This window comes from Dermatophagoides pteronyssinus, unplaced genomic scaffold (genome assembly GCF_027571235.1).
Source record: "Dermatophagoides pteronyssinus isolate colony J.1.1.1.1 unplaced genomic scaffold, Derpt_VIB-CSIC_2022.12 sq0010, whole genome shotgun sequence".
NCBI classification, from domain to species: Eukaryota; Metazoa; Arthropoda; class Arachnida; order Sarcoptiformes; family Pyroglyphidae; genus Dermatophagoides; species Dermatophagoides pteronyssinus.
In genome coordinates, this window is record NW_027461534.1 from 1,304,504 (window position 1) to 1,322,040 (window position 17,537).

A 17,537-nucleotide genomic window follows, 5' to 3' on the forward strand; every position below is an offset into this window, starting at 1 on the left:
TTTATTTATTCTAAAACAATTTCGATGATTAAATTTCTTTGAAATTTTGAAATTTTTTTTGTTTCATACATCAAAAATAAAACAAATCATAATCGAATGAAGAGGTCAAGGTAGATTATTATGAAATTCGTGGTTGTAATAAAGCATTCCTAATGCATTATTTAACTAACCGTATACAAATTACAATAACATCATCGACGCCAAAAACAGCAAAAATGATATTCATTACATTTGAAATTTTTTTTCAAGCATTCATTCATTTAATTAATCAATCAATGATTCTGTTATCCATAACGAAAACCATACACTTGGAAAATGCAAAAAAAAATTTCACAAAATCATCAAACATTGATGATATGAACCTGAATGGAGAATTCATTAATGAAAATGTTTCGGGGGGAGGAAAAAACAATAAAAATATTTACTAATAACAAATATTAATTTCTAACTGAAATGTTTGAATATTGTAAATGTCTATTCAACAAATCATCTATTGCTATGGTTTTCATTTAATAAAATGATTCAACAAATGTTTGGAATGTTAATAGGTGTGTGCACGTAGGTGTGCATTCATCATTTACCAAAAGTTGAAAATTTCATTCATTCAAAAATGAAAAGAAAATTAGGGAAAAAAAACAATTAATTATTATAATTTTAATTAAAAATTTATAAATTCTATTTATGTTGATCGTATCTTTTTTTTCAAAAAAAATAGATAAACAAAATCATATATCAAAATCAAAAAGGTTTGTTTGTTTATTTTTCTACGCGAATAATTTTTTTTCTCCACTTGCTTTCCGAAAATATTTTATGATTTATTATATTGTTTTAATGTGACAAATTTTTTATGCTGATCAAAAAAAAAAAAAAGTATTTTCCAAAAATAACAAAAAAATAAAATCAAAATAAACAACTGAAACAACAATGTTACCAAGGTGAATGAATGAATACAGTTCCTGATGTGACAATCATCATCATATCCATGCATGTAAATGGTGTTGTATAAATAGGAGACAGAATTTTCAGAGAATTTTGACAAGCAATCGATGGTTCTAGCGATTAAATAATTATAAGTTTTGAAAATTTTTAAAAAAAATCTGGTGGTTTTTCACTAGAATAATCTGAAAGAAAAATTAATAAATTCTTCCTGTTAATCATAATGATGATGATGATGATGATGATAATAATAACAATAATTATCATCAACATCATCATTGAAAAGTACCAACAGTTTTTTTCCTACCCATACAGAATTGACGTCAAACAGAATTTATAAATCGGAAAATAAACAACACAAATGGTAAAAAAATCATTTTTGTTCTACTGCTGCTTTTCTTTGGAAAGATTTGAAGTTGTTCAACAAATAAACACCAAATGCAAATAAATAAACAGACAAGATTTTTTCTCATCTGACTGGTTGAAATACGATAAAATTCTCAACAAAAAAAAATTGCTTAGCCTGAATTAATTCATTCATTCATCCATTTTTTTTATTCATAGAAAAAAAAATGATAATTAACATTCTTTTGTTGATGTTTACATAAAATCATTTTGGTAGAATATTGTCATTCTGAATCATTGTTGTCGTTGTTTTATTCATTTTCGTCAAATAAAAACATAATTAATGTCAGGATTCAAATTATGAGCATAGTTTCAAAACAACGAAGAAAAAAATAAACAAATTACCAACCCAAAATGAAAACGTTTGAAAATTAAATAAAACCATTATCAGAGCAAAAAAAAACAACAACAATAGTATTAACGAAAAAGAAATCGAAAAAAATTCTGTCCATTGAATAATTATCAATCGGTGCAATTTTCAAAAAAAATAGAATGTTTTTCCCATTCAGGATTTTCAATACAATCAATTCCAAGGCATCATTTTCTTTTCAGAATTTTTGTCTTGTTTTTTTTCATTGTCAGAGTATTATTATGAGATTTAAAAAGATTTCATATTGATATTCTTTCTGTGTTTTTTTCACATTATTATTGTTGTCAAGTAATTAGAGTTTTTTCCTGTATTAACATTTTATCTTTATCGTTTTCTATCAAAGTTACTTAACATTTAACATTTTCATTCTTTATTCATTCTTCAATATTATACTGATGACAATAATCAACGGCCAGACAAACACAAAAACCAAAACTTGTCGGATTTGATAGAATTTTCTTCAATTTATTATCATCATCATCATTATCATATGGAATTTGGTGATAAAAGTAACAATAAAAAAAAATCAAAGACAAAAAGTTGTCTAATTAAGCAACATGAAAAATATTCTCGCCCAATCAATATTGAAATATTTTCTAACTAAATTGTCATTAAAAACAAAAACATTAAATTGTTGATGACAGGAATGATATTTTTTCTTTCCATTATTTTTCTAATAAAATAATTCACGGATTCAAAATTTTTTTTTTGCGAAAAAAAATTTTTTTTAATTCAAAAATATGTACAAATTAACGCCATCTTTCGATGAAAATGGTAAAATATTCTTAAAATTTCTTTTCAAAATTGTTGTTCATTTTTATCATCAAAAGAAAGCGAAAAAATCATTCTATCAATCAATGTGTCTGTGTATATTAATCAATTCATTTTTTGATTCTGAAGAGTTGAATAGACACCGATAGCGACGACCAATACCGCTGTAGTTATAATGGCCATTGGAATAAGAAAATCTTCATTTGATCTAATTTTTTCGATGCTTTCATCCACAATATCCTTAGCTTTGTCAGAAACACTTTCTTTTCCATCTCCACGTTTCGATGATTCTTTTACATTTTCTTTTTCTTGACTTTTTTTCTGATCAACATTAACTATATCTTTCTCGGGTGGCGTAGGCTCCGCTTTATCTTTTTTAGATATTTTTTTGCTCGTTTCTTCATCGCCTTTTTCTTTCGAACTACTTTCATGACTTTTATCCGGTGTTGTGTGTTTTGATTTAGCTTCAGTACCTTTATTATCTTTATGTTTAGATGGTTTAGTTTCTTCACTTTTTGTTTCGCTGGTTGAATTTGACTTAAATTCGTCACTCATTCTTTTCACTATAGAAGCTGGATTTGGCAATCTTTTCTTTAAAATATCACTGATAGAATCAAGACCTTTAAATTTATGATCTTTATCTTTATCTTTATCTTCATCTTTAGATGATTTTTTTTCTTTATTACCAAAACCAATTCTTCCTGGTAAATGAAAATTAATTTTTGGTAATTTATCTTCATGTTTTTCTCCTTTCGTCCGATTGCGATGAAGTTTTTCCTTCATAATATCCTTTGTCCTTAATATTAAATCATATAAACTTATTAAAGGTATTTTTTTTAATTGTTTCTTTTGTTTAAAACCGCCTGATAGTTTTTCTGAAGATTCTTCGCTTTCCTCTGACTGATTTTTTTTAGATGTTTCTCCAGAACTACTATAAACAACACCGCTAGATATTTGCCTTTTAGACTTTTGATCATCCTGTTTTTTTCCAGTATCATCATAATCTTCATCGGATTCCTCCGAATCACTCGTTAAAGCAGGATTTGATCCAGGTTGATAACCACCACCACCTGATTTACTTTCGCCCGATTCCTCTGACTCACTGCTACTAGATTCTTCCGATTCTTGTTGTTCTCCACCACCAGCCGGTTTAGCTTCACCCGATTTTTCTAATCCACTGCTAATAGGTCCTTTCGATTCCTGTTGTTCTCCACCGCCGCCTGATTTTTTCCCAGTACCATAATCATCTTCTTCGGATTCATCAGAATCACTCGTTGAATAAGGTTTTGACCCCGGTTGATAACCACCACCACCTGATTTAGTTTTGCTGGATTCTTCGGACTCACTACTGCTAGATTCTTTTGATTCTTGTTGTTTGGCACCACCACCTGATTTAGTTTCGCCTGATTCAGATACAATTGAACTCAATTTTCCAGTAGCTTCGTCGTCTTCATCGGATTCGTCCGAATCATCACCTGATCCTACTGATTTCCGTTGTCTCGTTCCATTAGTTAAATCTGATTTATCTGACTGACTTAATAAATAAGGATTTGATCCCGGTTGTGAACCACCACCACCGGATTCAGTTTCGTCCGATTCATCCGACTCACTACTACTGCTAGATTCTTTTGATTCAGATGATTTGCCAGGACCTTTATCACCATCACCAGTTTTTTTGTTGATCTTCACTTTGTTTTTTTCTACTTTGCCACCTGATTTAGTTTCGTCTGATTCATCTGACTCATTGCTACTTGATTCTTCTGACTCACTACTGATAGATTCTTTAGACACTTGTTGTTTGGTCCCTGATTCAGATACAATTGAACTCGATTTTCCAGTAGCTTCGTCGTCTTCATCGGATTCGTCCGAATCATCACCTGATCCTACTGATTTCCGTTGTCTCGTTCCATTAGTTAAATCTGATTTATCTGACTGACTTAATAAATAAGGATTCGATCCCGGTTGTGAACCACCACCATCTGATTTAGTTTTACCTGATCCAGAGACATTTGAACTCGATTTTCCAGTAGCTTCGTCGTCTTCATCGGATCCAGAGACATTTGAACTCGATTTTCCAGTAGATTCGTCGTCTTCATCGGATCCAGATACAATAGAACTCGATTTTCCAGCAGCTTCGTCGTCTTCGTCCGAATCATCTCCAGATCCTACTGATCTCGTTAGTCTTGTTCTATTAGTTAAATCTGATTTATCTGACTGACTTAATAAATAAGGATTCGATCCCGGTTGTGAACCACCTGATTCAGTTTCGTCCGATTCATCTGACTCACTACTACTAAATTCTTTTGATTCCGATGATTTGCCACCCTTACCAGATTTTTTGTTGATCTTTACCTTGGTTTTTTCTACATTAACAGGTACTGAATTCTGAACCTTAAATGCGTCGTTTGACTCATCTGAATTACTTTCGCTAGATTCATCGTCTTCATTTGATTCCGAACTAGTTTTCGATGCTTTTTGCAGACTTGATAGTCCAATTTGAGATTGAGATTTATCTAGATTTAAATCATCATCATCATCGCTAATCGTTTGATTTAGTTTGGACGTCATATCGCGAATTTTTGATTTATCAACTGTTATTTTTCGTCCAAATGGCTTTGGCGCTGCTTGTTCAATATTTGCATGAGTTTTATCTGTTTTTGTTCCTACTATTGTTGTAATACAAAATATAAAAATTAGATTTAATAATTATTGATAATAATTAATAATTTATTACAATCTTTGACGTTATCCGATCCATAATAATCATATGAATCATCATCATCCAAATTTATATTTACAGGTCCTGAATCAATCAGTAAAAATATTGAAGTGAAAAAATAAAACAATAAAATGGCTTCGAATAAAATTGATGATGATTTTCTTCTCATAATTATCATTGATTGTTCAATATATTAATAATTTATATTCCTTGTTGTTGTTGTTGTTGTTATTTTTAAGCACACACTTGAAAATTATCAATGAAGATTTCCTGATGATGAAAATCCAAATAATTACAAATTCAAATATAATTCAAGAAAATAGGAAAAAACGTAATACAACTTTAAAATTACAATAAAATATTGATTAAAATTCTAAATAAAAAAACATGTATTTAAATGGAAGAAAAAATTTATTGAATTTAAAAAATCAATTAAAAAAATCTGATAACAATATAGAATTGTCGGAATTTCAAGGCAAACAAACAAAAAAATCGATAATTAAATTTAAGTTATTTCTTTTTGGAAAACGTGAAAAATGTACAACGTATTTTAATCTCATTTAATTATGATGAAATATTAAAAATTTTGTTGGCCACAAAAAAAAATTTCGTACCATTTCCAAATTTTCATTTATAATTTTTTGTCGTTGTTGATTTTTTTACTTTTTTTTTCTTTTTTTTTTTTGATTGAGAAATCATTAAGACAAACTCTTTAGTCGGGAAAAAAAGCAATCCACATTTGGTCGATCTAAATTGATTAATATACGATCAATAAACTTCCTCAGCAAAATTTTTTAGTTTTGAAGAAGAAAAAAATTTCGGAATTGGAATCAATATTATTGAAAGTTAAAAATGAATAAGTTTTTTTGCCATTGAAACAAAAAAAAAAATTCATTAATTTTGAATAGAAGAAAGTTATACCTATAGAAAAACCATCAAAAGCTAAATAGCAATTATGATACTCGAAAAATCGAAAAAAAATTATAATGTCGTTAGAATTTTTTTTTTTTTGCTACATTCATGAAATTGTATGCATTTATAGAATTCTTCTTCAATCGTCTTTATCTGGAAAAAACTTTATTGCATAAACATTCGGGTATAGTGTGCGTACGTTAAGGAATAAAGTGTAGAAACCAAACAAAAGATATTGTTTTTATTGTAAAAATGATAAAATTTTCATTGAATAATTGTTTCGATGATATCTATTCATATGTATCGAAAATTTATTTTAGTTCTTATACATCTTATCGATTTAAATCAATATATGATTATTATTCATATCTATTATTATTGGATACATCAAATAAATCATTATTTCGATGTCTACCACAAAATGATAAATTTCGTTATATGATATGGACATTTATGAATATTTATTATTTAACATTATGTACTGGTTGGATCAAATATTCTGATTCATTTCGTTTTATAACCAATGATCCTTCTGTATTAATTGATGATAATAATGGTGAACAAATCAAACATATTACATTATTATTAATAACATATTATTTTACTGCATTATATCTATACACATATGATTCATTTCGAACACATTCTTCATTAGCTATGCGTACATTTATCATATATGTCCGTGAATTCTGTACAGAATATAGTGATCGTATGTTGGAAACAATTGGACATAAATATCAATATTATTCACGAACAACTTGTTTATTATTGAATTATACACAGAAAAATACACAACCAAATTATTTGGAATTTAAAAAATTTTTCGATCATGTACATCACATTGTTTGTATCAGTAACGGTAAGATTTAAAATGAAAATTTTTATATAATTTCAATTTTTTTTACTTTAAAATTTAATACATCATTCGTACAGTTTTATTGAACATTTGTTTTCAATTGTTCAAATTGGATAAATTTATTCATACACGACCAATATGGCAGATAATAATACGTTCAATGTCATTACAATTCTTTATGGTTGTAATGAATTTTATGATTTCAACAATGTATACATTAGCAATGGTAACAACATTTTCATTACGAATTGAAGCCAAAGTCGTTAAAAATGTTAAATTTGAAATTGACAAAATTCTTGATTCAATCGAAACCATATTGAATAATAGAAAAAATGAACCGATTCATTTGGATTTAATGAAAATGAAATTAAAAAGATTGTACAAGATTTACATACGATTAATTGTGTTTGTTGAACAAGTACAACCATACGTTGCACAAATGACTGTTTGGGGTATTTTTGTCAATATTATTGGTAGTCAAATTGTTATCAATTGTTTGAAACGTATTGAAAATGATGAATATTTTCTATTAATTCTATTATTTTATGCATTAATTGTTGAATTAAGTATTATCATATTTTTGACCTATGTTATGTCAAAATTTAATTTATATCTTAATTCTATACGATTGAATCTACAACGTACGACATGTTTAGCAATGAAAACCGATGATATTTATTTCAAATTTCATATGACTAATTATTATGAAAGAATTGTTAGTCGAAAACAATGGGGTTTACGTATTGGTCCTATTACTGTATTGACTAGATTAGTATTTTTAAAGGTATGTATCCATTAGTATTGATTTTATTTATTGATTTATTGAAAAATTTGACATTTTTTTATTTTTTATTCTAGCTAATGATATTCTATGTACGTTTCATAGTACTTTCAAGTAAATTATTCAAAAATTGATCATTAAAAAGTCCTATATTTGAAATATTTTGAAAAAAAAATTATATGAAATCATTCAATAATTTCTAAATGTTCATTCGGATGATACCCATAATGAATTCGTACTGGAATTTTTGATATATGGTCAATAACAGCCATTATTTGATCTATATCATTATCATCAACTGTAATATATGCCCATGGCATTGCTTGCGTGTTGAATCCGAAACCAATATCACCATGACCATTACCGATGGCAATCACGCCACCATAACCATCGACACGTTGTTGCATTGATTTCAATGATTCCATAATGGCTCGTTGCATCGGATTGATTTTCGTTTCATTTGGTTGATTTATTAGTTTTTCATAACGATAAAGAACATCACGTGCTAAGCAAACTTTCATGATTGCTTCACCATGACCAGTGGTCGAAACTGCTCCAATTTCGTTATCAGCATATGCACCGGATCCTATCACAGGAGAATCACCAATACGTCCGGGAAGTTTCCCGGTTATACCACCGGTGGATGTGGCTGCAGCGAAATTCCCAAACCAATCAACAGCAACCGAACCGACCGTATCATGGTCATCAGGCTTTTCTGTATCGGTGATTTTTATTTTATCCACTTCGATTGCATTACGGAATGTTTTGTATTCTTCAAGTCTTTGTTTAGCCAGATCATTGACCAATTGCTGAGAATTGGAAATTGGCACAAAACCATGTTGTCTTGCAAATTCATGTGCACCATTACGATCGAATAAACAATGTTCAGAATGTTCCATAATTTTTTTCGCTAATGAAACTGGATTTGAGTAATCGGTTATAGAAGCAACAGCACCAAAATTTAGATCACGTCCATCCGCAATGATTGCATCCATTTCAACATGACCAGAATTGGTTAATGATGATCCATAACCGGCATTAAAATATGGACTATCTTCCATTGATCTAACAGCTTTTTCCACAGCATCCAAAGCCGCATTAGGTTGAGATTGTTTTCGTATTAATTCCAGAAAACCAATTTTAGCTGAACGTCGAAGATCGATTAATTTAGATTCGACAACATTCGCGGCAACTTTGGCAGCACCACCATGAACAATGATAGCAACCATTTCTATAAAAATTTAAAAAAAGACAATATAAATTAATGGATAATGATTTTTTCAATGATTGAAAACAATCCGTTATTTGTGTCATGTCATTTATGAATATGAATCGAAAATCTTTATATAGCAACAGGTTGACGCTCTTGTTGCATTGGATTTGATTATAAAAATAAAAATAAATTGCGTTCCAATTAAATTAAGGATTTTCTTTCAATTTTTTGTTTTTGTTTTCAAAACAAAATCAATAATCAATACGTATTTAATACTTATATTCATACTAAATAATTATGTCCATAATAATGTTGTCTTTATCTTTTGCAAATATTTGTCGGAAAATTTGTGTGATTTTTATTTGAAATCTTTTCCCAAAAAAAAAAAAAACAAAATAGAAAATTTGTTTATCTTTGTAAGTTCCGATTCTCAATCTTACATTTGTTCTTTGGTTCTATAACATCTCATTTAAAATTTGTTTCATTACAGCTAATATCTTATCTTCGGATCATTTGGTTTAATTTTTCGAAACATTCTTTTTTTGTTTTGGGATTTTTTTCCACTTCTATTTACTCCCTTTTTTCTCTACTCTAATCATCACCATTTATTGTAACAACAATCAATTTTTTGTTATATATTATTTATCTGCGTCATAATCAACAACAAGTCTATGTACCAGCGATAATGGCTGATAAATCATTTTTGATTGTACCATGTTTATTGATTTGCTCGATGTGTAAAACATTTGACAAGAAGCCAAAGATGTGACTTACCGTATGCAAACATTCACGTATTGAAAATTTTCCACAAGCATCATTTCTAACTGTTGATACGTTTATCAGAAAAGGAAACAGAGAACAAAATTTCATTCTATTTAAACAAGATGCGTCGATCGGACCAAAAACGATCAAAACATGACAATATTCCGGGTAATAAGTCCAGATTGTTCAATACTTCTAGCTCAGCAAATATTCCATACGATGGTCATCGACAATTCTATAATCCCTCAACGGATTGTCCTGAACCATCAGCACCACCAGAATCGGATAATAATCCTGTCAGTTCGGAATATACACCATTATTGGAAAATTTTACCGAACGATTTATAAATAGATCTCAAGGACCTGTTCCAGGTAGTATTGTTGATACCACTTCAGTATCATCAACAATAACAACATCGACAGCGACAAATAATAATTTGGCACCACAACAATCCGTTACTGTGATACCGTCACCTGTTGTTCCGCCAGAATTATTACTTATTCATTATCAACAATCACCATTCAATCCAAATCTAGTTGCATCTGATATATCATCGCTTTCATCATACTCAAATGGTGATGATGATGCTCAAAATGATCATAATCAATCAAGAATGGTTGGAATATCGGACGGATGTTATTCAAAATTTCGACTTCTTTGCTGTCAAACATTTTGGTATCTGTCACAAACGATACTCATTCTAAGTTTGATAGTCTATAATTTCGGTTCAACTTTTGCCCCATCAATTTATTCATCATTAGTGATAACACCTAATTTTGTCCATGCAAATACATCACATTCACAAATGGTTACGTTTGATTTTTTCGCTTTAACTACCGTCCAATTTACAATGTCATTATTAGCCCTAATTGGAAGTCTAATTCTTTTGTATTCTGCATCTCGTGTCATACATCGATTACGTCGACGTGTTCATCTTCGAAATCTTAAACAAATCTCTCGTTCGGCTACCAGTAATTTTGCTCAATCATTTTCGTCAACAGCTGTACCTACAAACGAAACAATATCCGATTCCGAATCGACAACAACTATAATAACATCGGAAATGATCATTTTCGAAACTCTTGGTTCAACAATGGCTCGGATTTTTTCATTAATAATGTTGATACATCAATTTTGTATATGTTCAATGTATATTCATCTAATTTATGATTATTTCGATATGATTATTTTATCATCAGAATCGATATTATCATCTGATTGGATCAATTATCTTGGCATTAATAGTGATCGTAAATGGTATCTTGATCATCTAGTACTTGGTTCAATTTGGCTTACATTAATGGTCTCAATCATTGTCGCATTGGCTACAACATCTTTTATTTGGTCTCGGAGACAGCAAGATTGGCAAACAATACAATTTACTCGTCTTTATTTACTTCGGATCTTGAAAATTTTGGCCATTATGATTGGTTTCATAACCATAATAATTTTGCCATTTGTAGGTATTCATATTTACCTGCGACAAAATCTTCAAATGAACAAGAAAATTCAGCTAAACAAGTCATTCGCCAATCAATCATCTATTGGACATATTCCTAATCCTTTTCCACCTTTCGATCTATGTATGAACGATTGGTATGCATCATTATTTGGCGCCATACCAATACTTCTGATGCCTTTTCATCTGAATGAAATATTAATCATGTTAATGTATTCACGTTATGATTATCAATATTATCGTCGACGTTTACAAATATTCGATAACGGTGAAGAATTTGGTCAAAATGATAATAATAGTGAGCAACAACGACATCTATTGATTAGCGATCAACAACAAACGATGAATTCAAATTATCAAAGTATACGATATCCTGATGCATCCGTTTCACGTTCATCGCCGATAATTACTGAAGAATCCGGTGATCCACTTTTATATCTAGCATCAATGCAATCAATGAAACGATCTTCAGTATCATCTTTCTTTTTTCGTTCATATTCATCGATTCGTAATTGGTTCATAATGATCGCATTTTTCATTCTTTTGTTTCAAGTTTTTATGAATATTTTCTATTTCCATCCAATTGATACGAAAATAATCAACTCAACTGTGATTGAATTGAATTTTATTCGTAGTTATTTGAATGAAAAATCAATATATGTAATGGTTGCATCGATTGTTTTTTTGCTGAATGCAACAATTCTATATTTATTAATGTTATTTCGTGGAAAATTGGCACTAGATTGGTTACGATATGGACAGAAATATGGACAGAAATCAGTGTTTGTAACACGTTTTAATTTTTGGACACCATATATTATCTGGAATTGTTTAGCATTAATCATTAGTTTAGCTTTGGAATATTTGCAACGATTTTTACAAATTCAAATATGGTTATTAGGATTAACAACACTCATCATTTTATTACTTTATCCATCTATGTTATTAATGTATTTTGCGGCCAAAACATTACGATCGTCAACATTAAATAATACTACTAATAATACGAATCGTCAAGAATCGATTTCACAACGATTTCGACCTTTACGATGGCCATGGTTTTTTCTTTTCATATCAATCTTTTTATTTTCAACAACAATGACATATTTAATTTTCTGGATATACGGATTCTGGTATGATGAAAAAGATTTTGGTTATTTCATTCGAATACAACATCAATAATGTAATTTGTGATTATTTTCTGTTTGTTTTTTTTTTCTTTATTTGTTTCTACTAATAATGTTTAATTAATCATTTTTGTTATACTAATTATCAATTTTATTTTTTTCAATAAAAAATATTCGATTTTTAAAGCAATCAATAAAAATTCTTGAATTGTTAAAAAAAACCTTTTGTTCATTCTAAGTTTACAAATCTCCCAATAAATGTAAGGCCGTTTGTATGAATGATTTTTGATCTTTTGGTGCTTGTCGTTTAGGAAGTTTTACTTTTGAACATTTAGCTTTGGTTGTAAAATCACCACAAATCGAACGTAATTGACTTTCACCACCACCACCAACAGATTTTACAATTTCGCCTAATGTTTTGTCAAATTCGGGTGTATTGCAATTCGGTCCTGATCGAAGTGCATTATGAAAACAATCACGTCCTTTGATCATTTCGCTATAATTTTATGGAAAAAATTATCAAATTACTCATCGAAGTTTCAGTAAATAACTAAATAACTAAATTCTCTTACCAGCATAACATTGGAATACGTTGTGTTTTGGGAACTTTTTCAATTGCTGTTAGATAACCGGCCATTGTATCCGAACATTGTTTCAGTTGTTTAGAACCACCATTTATGCAACGATTTAATTGTAGAAAATTCTTTTTAGCTGGTGTTAATTTTTTCGATTGAATTGCTTTTTTCGAACATATGCCACGTGTTGATTGTTTAATATTATAAATCATTACAGCGATAACATTACGTTGTGTTTCCTTCATACATCGTTTATTCAATGATTCGATTTTGGTCAAAACATCGCCATAATGACTGTTGTATGTTTGTTTAAATTTCTATCAGATCAAACTTAATTTATAAAGAAAAATTTACTTACAGACAAAATTGTGGAATATCTTCAATCGTTTCAGGTGGTTTTACCTTTGGATCATCAAATGGTAAAACACTTGCCAATAATTTATCCATTTGATTCAATTCATTTTTGCCACATTGATCACGTTTAGATCGTTTTGATGAACGTGCAGCATCGATTATGGAAACGAATGCAAAACAACATCCGATTACAAATAAAAAATTTAAAGTTTTCATTTTTATTGTTATTGTCCTTTTTTTCAAAAAAAAATTGATGAATGTTCAAGTGGTTAGAAATCAGCAAAAGACACCTCTGATATTTATACGAAATTGTTGGCAAAGTTTGTTGTCAAAGAAAATATTTATTGGATTTCATCGATAATGATAATAATATTGTTGTGAAACGTCGTTGTTTTTCTTTTTTGTTTTGTTTTGTATTCTGAAAATAAATTGATTTTCATTCTGAAGATCTAGGTAGATGTAAAAAATTTAAAATTTCACTATTCTTCACAACATCCTTCTCCATTGACAATTTCAATGATTCAATAAATTGAAATTCGAATTGAATTAATGGATTCGTAAATCTTTTATGACAACCATGATATCATTTTATGATTGACCATCGCCACCCCCGCTGCTGTTGTTGTCGTTATACAACAAGCATCCATCAATTAATCAATTGTTTTCATAGAAAAACATAATAAAACTTTTTCTTTCTTTCTTTCTTTTTTTTGGTAATGACCATCGATTCGTGATGATAATCATCATCAGTTTTTCTTTCCATAGTTGATCATTAAAATATTCTAATCACAATTCACTTTTGTTTACGAGAAAAAAACGACTTGAAAATTCGGTTCTTGTGATTAATTTACAATTGATTCGGCAATCATCATCATCATCAACGATTTATTCGATTGTTCATTTTTAAATCTTTAATGATGAATTTGTTTTCATTTGATTGTATTGTTTTCCATTTTCAAGTAGTCAATATTGATCAGCTGAAAAAAATTCATCTATTCAATTGCAACCAGTTTGCTTTTTCTTCTTTGTTCATTGGATCCGAACATCATGTTCTTGACTAAAATCAATGCAATTTTCATCCAAATTCTTTTTTTTAAAACCAGATTTTATAGTTTATCAACTTTTTATTTAAATCTTTAATGATGACGTATTTGAAAATAATGATGATTAACAACCCATAAAATAATGATTGTCGGTAATGATCGAATCATCGTAAATTGTACATATCTATGAACTAATGATTACTACGAATCAATGAAATAATACTAAAATGATTCTTTTCAATAATGATATTTTTGGTTTTTTTTGGTTGAAGATGTCATAGAATCATTTACAATAATGATTCTTAGGATAAATGACATTATGAATCTTCATCATAAACATTATAATGACATCATTCACATACAGTACATTTGCACTTGAAAAAATTTTGTATTAAACTTGGTAAGAAAATTCGTTACGTATATGAATTCATAATGAACAATTGAAATAATAAGTGAATATCAAATGTTCATTACTTTTTTTTTGTTCATTATTTTTACGTTTTCATGATTATATTGGTTTGTATAAACATGATCAATTGTGAATAAATTAAAAGAAACTATTTTAATGAAATTAAAATGAATTTTGAGTCAAAAAACAATTATATTCATATTTTTTAAAATTTACCTTCGTAAATTCATTCGTATTAACTATCTGTTGACTCCAATATGTAATTCCATATCGATTATTCGTATGCATTTTTTGAGCAAAATTTGATAATTTTAATTTTGTTTGTAAAAATTTACCATGAAATTCGGTTGTTGCCATACGACTCATCATGATTGGTGCCGACTGATAAAATTTACGATTAATTAAGGCAATTTGAAAATGTATTACGAATATATTGAGCATCTGTATTAAACATAATATTGTTATTAATGTTAAATAGAATAATGTTGTATGATATGAAATGATAAATAATATTAGATAACAATTGAAACCAATCTGTGATAACAAAGATAATGAGAAAATATTTCCATAGATTTGATTTGCTTTACAAATAAACAACAGATTTCTTGTTTGATAATATTCAAATTGATTTAGTTTTCGAATGATTAAAATCAATTTCTGCCATTTATTATTATGTCTATCTTTGATAATATCGTTTAATTGTAATAATTGTTCAGTTTGCCAAAAATGTACATGACCAATGGCAATAAATACTTGGCTAATTGAAACTGAAATAGCAGCAGATAATGCACAGACAAGAATGAGTGATTCTATTAATTTCCAATTAATAAATGTCAGCATCAATCGGATAAAACCAACAAATTGATTATTATAATCATATATTTTATCAATATTCAAGTAGAGAAATTCAATTGTTCGAATATCAACAATAACAACGCATATACCTATATTTGATAATAATTATTGAATTTTTAAATGAATATTTGTTGGTTCATTAACTATTTGAATTAATAAAAAACTTACTGAGCAGCAAAAAAAAAGCGAAATATAATACTAAATGTTTTTCTACCATGATCAGTAACATAATCGATTGCCATCATTGAACGATATTTGAATGGCCATTGAAAAGATTCATTGCGATGATCAATAATTATTGATTGTATATGTTCAGCTGTTGAATTTCGAAAATATAAAAGCAGAATCATCCAATCACAAACAACGATTAAAATTATTAAAAACCAATTTGAATTTGAATGAAGATTTGCATCGGCTATTATATCGGCATAAATTTTCACCCAAATTATATCATTTCGATCATTCCAATAACAATTATGAAACAATTTTATTATAACTAAAATTGTAATCACAATCAATGCTGAAATCGGTGCCCATACATATCGACGAAATTGTTCCGGATTGGATTTTCGTTTACGAATTATTGTACACATTTCAAAATATGATCGATAAAATTCAAACCAACGATTCATCAATAATAAAAAATAGATACGAACAACATATTTAAAACCCGTATAAACATAATTAAAATATTTTGATAAATTCATTATATTTAATGATAAATAATAAAAAATATAAAACTAATTATATTAAATTCTCATCACTATGTAAATCAATACTCTTACACATACAAATAACACACTCATTAATTTCATAAAAATAATTTTTATCATTTTATTGGTACAAGAGTCCTAGGACTTCGTGCCGAAATTGTTTCATTAAATTAAATTAAATTAAATTAAATAATAAAAAATATCTTTTTTTTTGTTCGTTTATATATTCGTTATTCATGATGAAGTTATTTTCTTTCAAATGAAACTATTAAAATTCATTCTACTTTTTGTCCGGATATGTTTCCATAAAAACAAAAAATCCAATAATTAACCATTTTATTATGAAAAACAAAAATAACATATAGAAATTCATGGAATTCAAATCCCCAAAAAAAAAGAAAGAAAATTTAAAAAAAATTTATAATAAGGCAAATGGGGTTCTATTGTTATCTCTCCATTCTTCTTAATATTTGTGAAAGTCTTATTCGATCAATTTTGTCAACTTTTGAACTTGGTAAAATAATCATTTTGTTATTATGAAAAATTTTTATTAATAATCAATTTTATTAAACTGAAAATTTTACTTGAAATTGAAAATAATGTGACAGTATTTTCGAATAACAAATTTTTGGAATTTTTTTTTCATTTTCGAAGAAAAAATGTTTTGCTGTTTTTTTTTTTGTGGTGCAAAGAAGAATTTTTATCGATTTTTGTGAATAATATTCGTTCACTTTATACATTATTTTGTTCATTTGTCGATTGATTTTTGTTGACTTTTATGAATATCATTTTTCCGATTCGATAACTCCACGAATTTTGATAAACATAATCAATTGTGAATAAAGTATAAGATACTAATTTAAATTCGAATGAAAAAAAAAAATAATTATATCCATTAAATATGTAAATATCAATGGTTTACCTTAACAAATTCTTGCATATTAATTATTTCACAACGCCAATAAGTAATTCCATAACAATTATTCGTATACATTGATTGAGCATAATTAGATAGTTTTAATTTTGTTGGTAAATATTTGTCAAAAAATTTAGTAGTTGCCATACGACTCATTAGAATAGGTGAAGATTTATGAAATCGACGATTTATAATGACAAACTGATAATGTACACCAAATATGCAAAATAGTTGCGAAATAATTGCCATGATAATCACTATAGTATATAAGACTGTTGTATGTCTTAAAATAATAAATATAACCAGATAACAATTGAAACTAATCTGTGTAATCATAGCTATGAAGAACATACGGCCATA

The 17,537-nt window shown here is 28.2% G+C and overlaps 7 protein-coding genes across 7 annotated transcripts; 2 read left to right on the forward strand and 5 right to left on the reverse strand.

Annotated features, from left to right (window-relative positions):
* Positions 1–2,453: 2,453 nt before the first annotated feature.
* Positions 2,454–5,547, reverse strand: LOC113790576 (uncharacterized). Its single transcript, XM_027340261.2, has 2 exons — positions 5,217–5,547; positions 2,454–5,148 (listed from the first exon to the last, which is right to left on the reverse strand). The coding sequence occupies exons 1-2, from the start codon at positions 5,377–5,379 to the stop codon at positions 2,588–2,590; spliced, it is 2,724 nt and encodes a 907-aa protein (XP_027196062.2). The 5' UTR covers positions 5,380–5,547; the 3' UTR covers positions 2,454–2,587.
* A 660-nt stretch (positions 5,548–6,207) lies between these two features.
* LOC113790522 (uncharacterized) lies at positions 6,208–7,884 on the forward strand. The gene is made up of 3 exons (XM_075821454.1): positions 6,208–6,972; positions 7,047–7,753; positions 7,828–7,884. The coding sequence occupies exons 1-3, from the start codon at positions 6,366–6,368 to the stop codon at positions 7,882–7,884; spliced, it is 1,371 nt and encodes a 456-aa protein (XP_075677569.1). The 5' UTR covers positions 6,208–6,365.
* Positions 7,761–9,078, reverse strand: LOC113790520 (isoaspartyl peptidase/L-asparaginase). The gene has a single exon (XM_027340197.2). It carries the CDS (start codon positions 8,977–8,979, stop codon positions 7,936–7,938), a length of 1,044 nt encoding a protein of 347 aa, XP_027195998.2. The 5' UTR covers positions 8,980–9,078; the 3' UTR covers positions 7,761–7,935.
* Positions 9,079–9,847: 769 nt separating this feature from the next.
* On the forward strand, positions 9,848–12,421 carry LOC113790519 (uncharacterized). The gene has a single exon (XM_027340196.2). It carries the CDS (start codon positions 9,848–9,850, stop codon positions 12,365–12,367), a length of 2,520 nt encoding a protein of 839 aa, XP_027195997.2. The 3' UTR covers positions 12,368–12,421.
* Positions 11,980–13,528, reverse strand: LOC113790521 (uncharacterized). Its single transcript, XM_027340198.2, has 3 exons — positions 13,246–13,528; positions 12,885–13,181; positions 11,980–12,808 (listed from the first exon to the last, which is right to left on the reverse strand). The coding sequence occupies exons 1-3, from the start codon at positions 13,455–13,457 to the stop codon at positions 12,553–12,555; spliced, it is 765 nt and encodes a 254-aa protein (XP_027195999.1). The 5' UTR covers positions 13,458–13,528; the 3' UTR covers positions 11,980–12,552.
* LOC113790598 (uncharacterized) lies at positions 13,486–16,207 on the reverse strand. The gene is made up of 3 exons (XM_075821357.1): positions 15,717–16,207; positions 14,910–15,637; positions 13,486–14,841 (listed from the first exon to the last, which is right to left on the reverse strand). Exons 1-3 carry the CDS (start codon positions 15,775–15,777, stop codon positions 14,779–14,781), a joined length of 852 nt encoding a protein of 283 aa, XP_075677472.1. The 5' UTR covers positions 15,778–16,207; the 3' UTR covers positions 13,486–14,778.
* Positions 16,208–16,865: 658 nt separating this feature from the next.
* On the reverse strand, positions 16,866–17,505 carry LOC113790599 (uncharacterized). The gene is made up of 2 exons (XM_027340288.2): positions 17,184–17,505; positions 16,866–17,115 (listed from the first exon to the last, which is right to left on the reverse strand). The coding sequence occupies exons 1-2, from the start codon at positions 17,424–17,426 to the stop codon at positions 17,047–17,049; spliced, it is 312 nt and encodes a 103-aa protein (XP_027196089.2). The 5' UTR covers positions 17,427–17,505; the 3' UTR covers positions 16,866–17,046.
* Positions 17,506–17,537: the final 32 nt, after the last annotated feature.

What these genes read in the sequence shown, in the direction of transcription:
- LOC113790519 (XM_027340196.2), top strand. Translation starts at nt 9,848, where the DNA reads ATGCGTCGATCGGACCAAAAACGATCAAAACATGACAATATTCCGGGT.
- LOC113790599 (XM_027340288.2), bottom strand. Translation starts at nt 17,426, where the DNA reads ATGGCAATTATTTCGCAACTATTTTGCATATTTGGTGTACATTATCAG. An exon ending in ATATGCAAGAATTTGTTAAG is followed by an intron (nt 17,116 to 17,183) that starts GTAAACCATTGA and finishes AATTTAAATTAG; the next exon opens with TATCTTATACTTTATTCACA.
- LOC113790576 (XM_027340261.2), bottom strand. Translation starts at nt 5,379, where the DNA reads ATGATAATTATGAGAAGAAAATCATCATCAATTTTATTCGAAGCCATT. An exon ending in ATCGGATAACGTCAAAGATT is followed by an intron (nt 5,149 to 5,216) that starts GTAATAAATTAT and finishes TTACAACAATAG; the next exon opens with TAGGAACAAAAACAGATAAA.
- LOC113790598 (XM_075821357.1), bottom strand. Translation starts at nt 15,777, where the DNA reads ATGTTACTGATCATGGTAGAAAAACATTTAGTATTATATTTCGCTTTT. An exon ending in CGCTTTTTTTTTGCTGCTCA is followed by an intron (nt 15,638 to 15,716) that starts GTAAGTTTTTTA and finishes TATCAAATATAG; the next exon opens with GTATATGCGTTGTTATTGTT. An exon ending in ATACGAATGAATTTACGAAG is followed by an intron (nt 14,842 to 14,909) that starts GTAAATTTTAAA and finishes TCATTAAAATAG; the next exon opens with TTTCTTTTAATTTATTCACA.
- LOC113790521 (XM_027340198.2), bottom strand. Translation starts at nt 13,457, where the DNA reads ATGAAAACTTTAAATTTTTTATTTGTAATCGGATGTTGTTTTGCATTC. An exon ending in GATATTCCACAATTTTGTCT is followed by an intron (nt 13,182 to 13,245) that starts GTAAGTAAATTT and finishes AACATACAACAG; the next exon opens with TCATTATGGCGATGTTTTGA. An exon ending in CGTATTCCAATGTTATGCTG is followed by an intron (nt 12,809 to 12,884) that starts GTAAGAGAATTT and finishes ATAAAATTATAG; the next exon opens with CGAAATGATCAAAGGACGTG.
- LOC113790520 (XM_027340197.2), bottom strand. Translation starts at nt 8,979, where the DNA reads ATGGTTGCTATCATTGTTCATGGTGGTGCTGCCAAAGTTGCCGCGAAT.
- LOC113790522 (XM_075821454.1), top strand. Translation starts at nt 6,366, where the DNA reads ATGATAAAATTTTCATTGAATAATTGTTTCGATGATATCTATTCATAT. An exon ending in CATTGTTTGTATCAGTAACG is followed by an intron (nt 6,973 to 7,046) that starts GTAAGATTTAAA and finishes TCATTCGTACAG; the next exon opens with TTTTATTGAACATTTGTTTT. An exon ending in CTAGATTAGTATTTTTAAAG is followed by an intron (nt 7,754 to 7,827) that starts GTATGTATCCAT and finishes TTTTTATTCTAG; the next exon opens with CTAATGATATTCTATGTACG.